Source organism: Malus domestica, chromosome 11 (genome assembly GCF_042453785.1).
Source record: "Malus domestica chromosome 11, GDT2T_hap1".
NCBI classification, from domain to species: Eukaryota; Viridiplantae; Streptophyta; class Magnoliopsida; order Rosales; family Rosaceae; genus Malus; species Malus domestica.
The window spans coordinates 7,146,319-7,158,092 of NC_091671.1; the positions used below are offsets into that span (position 1 = coordinate 7,146,319).

Here is an 11,774-nt window from a genome sequence, read left to right on the forward strand (position 1 = left end):
TCAAACTGTTAAGTCTCCTGTTAACTGATGACATGGCGCCCATGTGGACAATAACTGAGTTCCACGTGTCATTAAGTGGTCCACGTGGTTTTTTTTTTTTTAGAGAAAGAGTTTTAAAAAAAAATTTCCTGCCCAAAATTTTTAACCCATAATCGTGTACCTTACATTTTTCCCGCCAAATTTTTTTGGAAAAAAAATAAAATTAAATAGGGAAAAAACCCCAACTTTCAACTCTAAATCTACAAATTCAATTCCAAAAAAACTTTGAATTCTAACTCTGCAAATTCATCATTTAAACTACCAACTACCAACAAAGTTCAATTGTCAACAACTTTCAATTCATAACAAATTTCAATATACACCCTCCAATTCACACGAAAGTATCAAAAGACCACAACTTTAACAACTAATGGGTCAAGGTGTTCTTCCAAAAACCAAAATAAGAGTACCAAAAACACCAAAGATATGTCCAAAACACTAAAATCTGTCAGAAAGTTGTTTCCAAAAAACCTAAGGGCATATTCAACTATAACAAAATGAACCCTTAAACAACCTAAAGCATTAAAGCAACATCATGGAACATTCCTCCTCCTTTTCTAACCTCTTGCGGTAGACTTTGAAGTGGTTTGAGAGGCTTGAGTTGGCTGAGATAAAGGTTGTGGAGCTTTCTGAATGCATGTTGGCTGTGATGACTGAGAGGGTTATGATACCTTAGATGTTGAGGCCCAAGTAATGAACCCAAATAGCATTAGCATTGACAGATACTACACTTCACAAATAACAAATTCACTTAAGAAATGAAAAATCAACAAAAAAATATCTAAATTATACCTCATTTTTCTTGCTTTTTCTTCCTTTTCTAGCAGTTGAAGGAGGATGAGTGGTTAGGCATCTGGCCTTGTTGTGTCCCGAGTCCTTGCAAACACTACACTTCACACTTTTTTTGCCCTCTCTTGCTTAACTTGATTCATTTTCATCATCCTCCCTATTCTCCTCTTTTTTGGTTTCCCAGGTTGCCTTTTAAAAGTTGGAGGAAGAATGCATTTGTTTTCAGATGGCTCCTAAAATTTCATGCCTTGGATGGGTTGAATCAAGTTTTCGTAAGCTTCAAAGTACTTCTCCTTCTTGTACCAAGAGGAAACAAATTCCTCAGGTTATCTCCTTGCATAATAGATGGCCGAGCAACCATGTATACAAGGAAAGTCTGTCAAATCTTATCTTCTACATAAGCAAGTGCAACCATTCAAATCCACCACAAATATATTGCCTCTGCCTTCATCCACTTCAAAATTTTCTCCTAGTGTGTGAGCTTTTCAGTTTGTACTCCTCCAACATCTTCTGGATTTTTTGGCAGATAGCTTCTTTATCCTTCCACATTGCATCTCTTCTTAACCATATCCTCTTCATCAATAAAACTCTTATAGTTTCCAACATGGTAATAATAGGCTTGTCCCTAGACCTTAGGATAAAAGAATTAAAGCTCTCTCAGAGGTTGTTTAAGAGAATGTCACACTGAGTGTGTGTCTCAAAGTGTGATCTACTCCAATACAAGGCTGGTCTCTTTACCAACCGTTTATAAGCTTCGACATTCAACCTATTCACCTCAGTCATACTCTCTCTAAAATCAGTGATGGTTATTACGTTGGCAGCATTCCACAAGGCATCCTGTAATCATTTCCCTTTAAACCCATCTGCCTTGTAGTTGGTGTATAAGTGCCTAACACATAACCGATGATTACAATTAGGAAGCACTTTCTCAAAAGCTGGTATTAAACCTTTTTGTTTGTTAGAAATGAAAGTCTAAGCACGCTGATTCACAATTCCCAAGTCAGCAGCTAGCAGCTCCAGAAACCAAACTCAACTGTCCTTGTTCTCGAGCTCTACTATGGCATATGCAATAACCCAAGTTTGGTTATTTGCATCTATTCCCACTGTAGACAGTAACTGGCCCTTGAACACTCCCTTCACGTGACAACCATCCAACCCTACAAGCTGCCTATATCTATTCTTAAATCCATTTTTGCAAGCCCTTAAACAAATATAAATCCTCTGAAATATCACATGAGCATCATCATAGGGCAGCACCTTCATCTGAACTGTACTACCCGGGTTTGTCCTCCTAAGCTTATCACAGTACTCCCACAACTTTGTGTATTGATCCATGTTACTCCCCTCAAGGATTTTCAAACACTGTGCTATCACTCTGTATGCTGTCTTAAGGTGGATCTCAACCATTCTTGCCTCCTTCATTGTCTCTATAAATGTAGTGATGGGCATGCTTGGGTTGAGTCTGAACTTGTCTACATACCTCTTCACAAGCCATGCCACTTTGCAGTTAGGATTTTCCCTCCAAATCCTCGGACATTCCTATTTCCCAACATAGGTTTTCACTTGCATTGAATCTTCATTGTACATCCTGGAAGCATACAATCTCCATATACAGTTTTTCTCACACCTTGCACTAATATTCCATTTCTCATTCCTTTTTAGCTTAATAGAAAGTGCACCATGCTTAATGGAGTGAGACCACACTGCCTCTCTCAACTGTGTAGCATCTTTGAACTTCAATCTCTTTTCAAACTTTGGATCATCTTTGTCAGCTTCTTCATTAAACTCAGGGTAGATGACATTCTCATCACATTCTGAACCTGAATCGTCAACACTGTGCAGGCCATCTAAGTTTTGTCTCTCATCATCAAGGAGAACGTCTTCTACATACCTTGCATTAATAACGTCTTATGGATGTTGATTCCCAATCCCTTCACCCCTTTCAGCATCTCCAATAACACTTTCTACAGCCCTATCATCTACTGCAAGACGATCATCATCTTCCTCTACATTTACTACCACAAACAATGCATATTTGTTAAAAACATAAACTTTGCAAAAATAATTGAATACTAAAGTTAAAATTGTTAAAATAAATGTTTCAAAATTTTACCTTTATTAGCTTCTACTTTGGCCCCTTCATTAACTTATTCAGCTTCGTGACCTTCTTCCGTTTCATCACTTTCATTATCAGCATTGAGATGACCATCTTCAGCCTCATCTCCATTTCCTTGTTCTCCCTCAGTTGCTTCAGCCTCATGTTCATCATCACCATTGTATGCTATGTCATTCAAAAGACATAGCCGTTTTTCTAAGTGATCCGCACCCCTTTTTGCTCTACCCTTCTTCAGTTTTGATCTACTTCCCTTTGTAATCGAAATCGCCACCCTCGATTCCTCAATATCTTCTATAATGACACCTTTTTAATATGCCACTCTCATCTAGATTCATCAAAAGCTTATGTTTCAAGGCAGCTTGCTTTGGACTTAGATGTTCTAGGTACATTTCTATTTACCTAGCCCCTGGAACATACTTGCACATTTCACCCACATCTTGGTCCTGTTCAATAAGCCTTAATCCCTCCCTATAAGACATCCCAAGAATCCTATAGTGATACAACATAAACCCATCATATCCTAACTCCTTAACCATTTCATCAATCTCGAAAAAAGACATGAAGTCTTTGTCTACGTAATCAAACTAAGCCTCAAACCCTCCTGTATATGCATTTTCAGACCACTTCCCACCGTGGTTGATTTTAAGGCTAAATAATTCGGGCATGCCTGCAAAGTCAAGGAGAAAGGTTAAAATATCGTAAAATTTTAAGGTTTTAAAACCCAAAAAGTTAACCTAAAACACTAGTAGGACCATGAGGAAAAATGGTGAAAACAAAACCATGGGGATCATGAATACAAGGTTTTTTAAAGGTTGCAATTGGGACCACGATTGAAGACAAAACCACATGCAAATTGAAAACAATTAACAATGCAGGAAACCCACTACAAAACACAATTCCAGAAACCATAGAAAAAAAGGGATTGGAACTAACAGATCCCTAATCCCTAAAATTCAAAATTGAAAAATCGGAAAACCTAAACCCATATCATCTACACTTCGAAAAAGGTAGGTTACTTACAATAAACTAGTGTTTCACCCACTTCAATCCTCCTTTTTTCCCACCCCATCGCCAGCGATGGCTTCACGACAACCTTGCCCAGAAACGGTGCCTCTTCTTTGATGTGCAAAGGTGTGCGCAACGTACGACGGCGTGTGAGGTGGAGTGACGGCGAGGTCGAGTGATGGGGAGTTGGTAGGGTTTCGGACGGAGATTGGGGGTCGCGATTTATGGGGGAGTGAAAAGTGGTTTTCACTTTTCACTTTTTCACTTTTACCTAATCCCCTCTAAAAAATAAATAAAAAATCCACATGGACCCTTAATGACATATGGTGCCCAATCAATGTCCACATGGGCACCACGTCATCAGTTAACGGGAGACTTAACAGTTTGACTAACGGATGTATGAGACTGTCCCAAAATTTACACTTTAGGTATAACTCTGGGATGAAAAAAACTTGATGTACTAAATGTTGAAAACCACGAAACATGAGGGTAGTAAACTGAGATTTACCAAAAAATTAAAGGTAAACTAACAACATAAGGTAATCAGCCATGGTAATACAAAATTATTATAAAACTTTGTAGGGCTGTGGAATCTTCATTTTAGTTCTGAATTTCGTTCTGCTTGCGCTCACACGTTCATATTGATGAGCATTACGAGAAAATATTACGATGATATGTCATACGTGAGTTTTCGCTGAAATTTTTTTTGATGGATTTTGCAATATGGCAGCCATGATTTGCAGAGCCCACCATCGTAAGGCAGGCGAATTGGAGATAATATTATGCTTTTGAAGGAGTTTCTTAAAAATTACCATAGAAATAATGGTCCTCCTAGATGTGCCTTGCAGGTGGACATTCTGATAGCTTATGATACCTTGTTGGAAAATGGGGTTACTAGGATTAGGCTGGTTCATAGTTCGATTCCATTTAATTGTAATTGGAAGAAGAAAAAAAATTACTAAAAACACTTTCAAACGAATTCGTACAAAATTTATATGTTACGACTAATAGTAAGCCTACTATTGTTCAAAATCGATTACCAATTCTAATTGTGATGTTTGTACCGTGAAACAACGTGATGCCACGAAGAAGATGGCTCAAGCCATGTATTGTCCTTTGAGAAGTTGGGGTTGGGAAGCATTGCATCTAATTTTCTTTCACTTTATCCTTTTCTTGTTAAAGAGAATACCAAATGGTTCGTGAGCAAAGCATCCAAATCTTTTTCACTTTTTTCTTGATAAAGAGAAACACAAAATGGGTTCGAAAGCAATACACCACATTCTCCTTCACTTTGTCTTTTTCTTGTTAAAGGAGGATGAAAATACCTTACTTTAGAATCACCTCCTCTTGAGGTATTGCTTGTTAGATATATTTTATTGCTTCTCTATTTATATTGTTAGAAAACTCTTATTAACCCTTCCCCATTGAAGTTATCTGCTCATATATTTGCATTGTTGAGGTAACATAATCTGTCCTCTTTGTGCATGATACCATTCAACATTCATATTTTCTAGCAAATTCGTGAAGTATCAATACCAGTACTAGACACATGAGTTGTTGCTAAATAAAGCATAGATTTCAGAATTTCATTTTTGTTCTGCCGGACAATTACATTGAGTTGATTTACAATACAGGTACATATGTACATCTTGGAAACTTTATTTCTTTTCAATATTTATCGTTTTAGGTGTTTCTTTTTACCCCTGTGTGACTAAGAAACTAAAGTGTTGGATTTACATTATATTTTCTAGCAAATTCGTGAAGCACCAGGTCTAGTACCAGACATATTGTTGTTGAACAAGGCATAGATTTCAGAATTTCATTTTTTTCTCTGCCGAACAGTTGCATTGGGTTGATTTACAATACAGGTACGTATGTACTTCTTAGAAACTCCATTTCTTTTCAATATTTATTGTTTTAGGTGTTTGTACTATATGTTATTGTGTTTTGATGTTCAACCACGTCAGCTAATCCACCCTTACAATCGAATTTTTATTTTTCTCATCGCAATACAAAAAGTTTGAAATCGCTTCCGCTATATGGTGGTGAAATGTACACTATTTGAAATTTGCATATTGTAAAATAATAAGGAGTAAATAAATATACACATGCACTGAAACCATCAACTGAAAATATGACTTTATCCCTTAAAATTCAATTTTCTTTTACTAAAACTCATCATATTATATTTTCCTAACAAAAACTCAATGACTTTACATGTATATTTTTTTTGCTTCTCCTGTTTATATTGTTAGAAAGCTCTAATTAACTCTTCGCCATAGAAGTTATCTGCTCATATATATTTGCATTGATGTGCATGATCTGCCCTCCTTATGCATGCTAACATTCAGCATTCAAATTTTCTAGCAAATTTGTGAAGCACCACTACCAGTACCTGACATATGACTTGTTGCTAAACAAGGCATAGATTTCAAAATTTCAATTTTAATTTGCCAGACAATTGATTGCGTTGATTTACGATACAGGTACGTACGTACTTTTCGAAAACTCTATTTCTTTCCATTATTTGTTGTTTTAGACGTTTGTTTTTACCCTGCCTGACCAAGAAACAAAAGTGTTAATTTAACATTCTAGTACCCGCCAAATATTGTATTTCGGCTGAGCTCCAACACTATGACTAGGCGCCAACTCAACAATTTTATTGATTAGCTTTGACTTCACATAGTTTTGTATTTTTAGATGTCTAAAATACCCCTAGTAACTTATGTCAAATTAAAAACAAATTTTAAAATCATGATTTCATTGCATATTAATAATAATAGGATATGATGCTAGGGTTTTCATTTGTTTTATTTTTTTCCCCTTTAAATTCCTTAGTTGCTTTTCAAATTTGCATAAATTAGGATTTTTTTTTTGGTTTAGTTTTTCCGTTTTCAAAATATGTGAGCATTAGTTACCAACAAAATATAAGAATGTTATTTTTTTTCCAAAATTATTTAATTATATTCTATATAAATATAGGTAAATTATTTCTCTACACATATATAATAACAATAAAATGTGGTTAATGTATGTAATAATACATGCAAAATAATTTACCTTCAACATAAAGGATGTGATTTGGTTCAAGATTTATTTTACCTATATTTCACATATAGGTATAGGTAAATTATGAAAGATTCATTTTTTTTTTAATTTTTTTTTATTTTTATTTTTGTCTTTTGGCTTAACATATATAGATAAGTAAATCATTTTTTGTCATTTGGTTTGATATAAAGGATGTCATGTGTCATTTGGTTCAAAAAAATATAAGTAAATTATTTTATGAAGATTATCATTATATAATAATAATAAAAAGGAGAATATATATATATATATATATATATATATATATATATATATTGTTTCAATTATGTAAATAGTTTGTAATATGAGGTTATTTCTTTGTCTACATGTCAATGGATTTAGATTCCGTTTACAAGAGTTAATACCAAACATACAATTTCAGTTGCCCTTGGACAGAAGCCACTAAATGAGTAAAGGACAACGGGACGAAACAACCTTCTACCTGGCCTATGTACCTTGCCACTTTCAATAAAAACAGGTGTGTTTCAATTTGATATTTAAATATATGTGGATTTTGGGCTGCCCATTGTGTGACTTTACCGAACTCCCCCTCCCATTAATGTAAAAATATCGATGTACTAAAAAATATATATGTGGATTTTTGTTTAAAAAGTAAAATTACAAAGGTCTATTTCTAAAGAACCCTATGTATCAACAACAATTTCAACTAATTCAAGTCCAGCAGCACAATAAACTCAAATAAAAATTCAATTATTTTAAACACAGTGATGATCTTATATTCAAAGATAATTTTGATCTAGGTGCTTGATTTTTGAATTTGATAGACCCAACATCCCTAGCTTTTAGACTTTTTATTAAACTACTTTCTACAATTTTGGTGCCACGATTTTTAAAACGTCCTCTTTCTAAAATTCAAAATAACATGAACTGTCATTAATCCACCAATTTATTCCAGAAACAATATCCAAAGCTCCTAAATCTAGCCTTCTTTAAACCAAAATTATTATTATTACTCCAACATAAAAATACATAATTATTAAGTTATCAATCAATGATATGTACCAAAAATTAAAATTATACATACCAAAAACTAAAATGAAACGTACCATTAACTAAAATAAAACATACCAAATACTAAAACTAAACATACCAATCAATGATATGTGCACAACTGAACATACCAAAAAACAAAATTAAGTATGAAAACCAATAATAAACGTACCAATAATGTATACAAAATAATTCTCTTAATAAAATGTATATATAACAATTTAAAAAATATAAACATCCACCATTTTCGTTATCTTGAACGTAAAATTATATTTTAATTTTAGGAGAAAAAATATTTTGTACGAAAAAATTATTAAAAAGAGAATTGGATAAATATATTGAATGAAAAACCAAGATTATCTCCAAAAAAAATCGCTTAACTAATTAAAGGACAAATTAAGAAACCAATATACAGTGAGGTATATGGTAATGGCATGAGGATGAATGAAAAAACAACGGAATAAAAAAAAATAAAAAAAAATTAAAACTAAAAAATGGCCACGATATATTCCGTTATCATATTGTGAAATCTTACAATATTGGGGACATCGTGATATTATATGATATCTCGCAAAACAGTTTTCGTGATGTGATACTAGCTAATTGTAATACTTTTGTAATAATATAGTACTAAAAACTGAAGTAAACATACATGTAATAGTTCATTTGTCACACAAGTCTATACTTGTCATGGATATTTTTTGATAGATCTTTGTGACTCATTTCGAACTAATACTAACTAATTGTTAGTCAAGTGAGAAATTTTCTAATTAGAGAAAAAGGGCCTAAATTTGAATCGTAACTCCAGCTTTGATAAAATAAAAATAAAAATAAAATACCACTTAGATTTAAACAGGACAAAAATATCTAATATTGTGTTGGGGTAGTGCTTCTTTGGTTTTAGGTAGTAGAGCACTGAGCACGAGACTTAAAAAAGCTACCAACAAAGAGGAGCATTCAAGCCATGGTCTTTGATTTCAGAAGGAAATGGAAATTATAATTGCAATTGCCTCAAAAATTGGAGAGTCATTGGTCGCACCAATAGGAACAGAGTCTGCCTATTTGATTAATTACCATTCCAACCTAGAAAATCTTAAGCGTGAGATAAAAAAGCTCTGTGACAAGAAAAATGGAGTGCAGGGATGGGTAAATGCTGCCAAAAGGAACGGTAAATTTATCCACCCTGATATTCAGAGTTGGCTAAAGAATGTGGACGAAATGATCCAAAAAGTGTCGCATTTTGAGGTTGAGATTAACAGGAAAAGGCGATGTATGTATCGATGGAGCTTGAGTCGGAAAGCCTATAAGATTACACAACATGTTCTCCAGCTCCAAAACGAAGGAACATTTGAAAATGTGGCCCATGCTGCTCCTTCACGAGAGATATGGTCAACATTCAAAGACGGATTTAAACATTTCAAGTCCAGAATGGAAAACATGAATGAGGTGATAGAGGGTTTGAAGAGGGAATAAGTAAGAATGATCGGGATTTGTGGAATGGGGGGTGTGGGTAAAACCACACTGGCGAAAGAAATCATCAAAAGATTAGCAGAACTGAACATGTTTGATAAAACTGTAATGGCAACTGTGTCTCAAAGCCCAAGTATTAAGACGATCCAGTTGGACATTGCAGCACAAATAGATTTGAAATTTGATAAGGATTCTAAGTCCGGAAGAGCACTAAAGCTGCATGACAGACTCATGGAAATAAGGAGGATCCTGATTGTGTTAGATGATGTATGGACAGAGCTTAATTTTGAGGCTATAGGACTTCCTTATGCACATACTCATAAAGGGTGCAAAATTTTGTTGACATCACGGAATTTGGAAGTCTGCGATGCGATGGAAAGTCAACAAATTATTGCGGTCCCAACTTTAACAACAGAAGAATCACGGGAGCTCTTTAGAGAAATCGTAGGTGAATCCTTCGATGATCCAGATTTCCATTCCATTGCAGAAGAGGTCGTGAATGAATGTGGAGGTTTACCTATTGCTATTGTAACTGTTGGAAAAGCCCTAGAAAAGAAAAAGAAGCACGAATGGGTTAATGCCCTTAATCAGCTGCGAAAGTCTATCCCAAAGAACATCCCTGGACTAGACGACAAAGTTTATTCAAGCATAAAATGGAGTTATGATGGATTGGAGAGTGATGAAGCCAAGCCATGTCTTTTACTTTGTTGTTTATTTCCAGAAGATTATAACATTCCAATTGAGGATTTGGTTCGATATGGGTGGGGTCGAGGATATTTTAGCAGCAGCGATACTTTGGAAGAAGCAAGAAATAAAGTGCATTCTTTGGTTGACCAACTACAAAGAAGGTTTTTGTTACTAGATGGTGGCAGGAGTGAGACAATAAAAATGCATGACATAGTTCGCGATGTTGCCATATCAATTGCTTCAAGAGATCCACATGGATTTCTGATAAGAAGTAATGCTGAAAATAAAGGGTGGCCAAATTTAGCTACATATGACCATTGCACTACAATCTCACTTGTTGGTAAATTGGAGATTCCAGTTGGTTTGAAATGCCCAAAACTTGAGTTTCTACAGACGATGAAAGGACGTTTTTCAGAAGGTAGCATGGACATCATTTGTGATGCGATGAAAGAACTGAAGGTTTTAGCTTTGGTGGAAATGGAAGACCTAGGCTCATCAAGATCACTAGGATTACTGAAGAACCTGCGGACCTTGTGCCTAGATGGGTCTAAATTTGATGGCACGTCTGCTGATGTTATTGGGAGTTTGGAGAATTTAGAAATCCTCAGCTTTCGGGATTGTGATTCCATGCGTGAGTTGCCGAGGGAAATTGGACGACTTAAACAGTTGAGGTTGTTAGATACGACAAACTGCGAGGAACTTGAGGTGATTCCACATGGTATCTTCTCCAGCTTATGTAGACTTGAAGAGTTGTATATGGTTAATAGCTTTAACGAATGGGAAATTGGAAGAGGAAGAGAAGAAAAGGGGATGGCAAGCATTTCTGAGGTGATGTCTCTGTCCGATCATTTGAAGGTTCTAGCCATAGAGATACCCAGTGTCATCCACTTGTTGACAAAAGACATAGTCTTGAAAAGCCCAACAATAAGATTCCTTATACGCTGTGCAACATGGGTAGGGCATTTTTCGGAGATGAGTACTTATGCATTCGAAAATTGTTTGGAGATTAGTGAAAGTGATGCAAGGGAGTTGGAGGAGAGTCAAGCAGTCAGACTTTTGTTGAAAAAATCTAAAAAATTGTATTTGTCGGAGGTTAAGAATTTCTCTGTCCTCACTGATTTAGACCAAGAAGGATTTCAAGATTTGAAAGATTTGGATCTTTGGTATTGTCCACATATCGAGTATCTTGCAAATGGAACAAGTGGGTTTTTGACCAACCTAAGATTCCTTAAATTGGGAAGTTGTGGTGTCTTAAAATATGTATTTTCACTATCAGCAGCGAGAAACTTGGTACAACTCCAAGAATTAAACATTGATGGATGTGATCAAATGGAAGAAATTGTATCGAAGCAGGGGAGGGAACATGAGGAGGAAGCCGATATGATACCTTTCCATAAATTAACCAATTTGACTCTCGAGGGTCTAGGGAGTTTGGTTGGTTTCTTCCAAGCCAAGAAGCTATACTCCAACCAAGAGGTATGTCCCACTCTCCAATCTCTATGATATGAGGAGGCAGCCGATATGTGGAAATTTGAAATTGTGTTAACTGATAATGATTTTTCTTTTTCAG

The 11,774-nt window shown here is 35.2% G+C and overlaps 2 protein-coding genes and 1 long non-coding RNA gene across 6 annotated transcripts in view; 2 read left to right on the forward strand and 1 right to left on the reverse strand.

The window, feature by feature from the left end:
• Positions 1–11,774, reverse strand: part of LOC103447465 (uncharacterized) — a 62,183-nt gene that overhangs the window by 31,741 nt on the left and 18,668 nt on the right. The window lies entirely within an intron of this gene.
• Positions 1–11,774, forward strand: part of LOC103429901 (probable disease resistance protein At4g27220) — a 32,237-nt gene that overhangs the window by 18,322 nt on the left and 2,141 nt on the right. The window contains exon 5 of the mRNA XM_070807679.1: positions 9,966–11,680. Within this exon, the coding sequence (XP_070663780.1) occupies positions 9,966–11,680 (1,715 nt within the window). The remainder of the gene's footprint in view (positions 1–9,965; positions 11,681–11,774) is intronic.
• Positions 5,385–7,557, forward strand: LOC114819476 (uncharacterized). The gene is made up of 4 exons (XR_003766647.2): positions 5,385–5,583; positions 5,701–5,817; positions 6,317–6,435; positions 7,419–7,557. It is a non-coding gene; the product is annotated as an uncharacterized lncRNA (long non-coding RNA).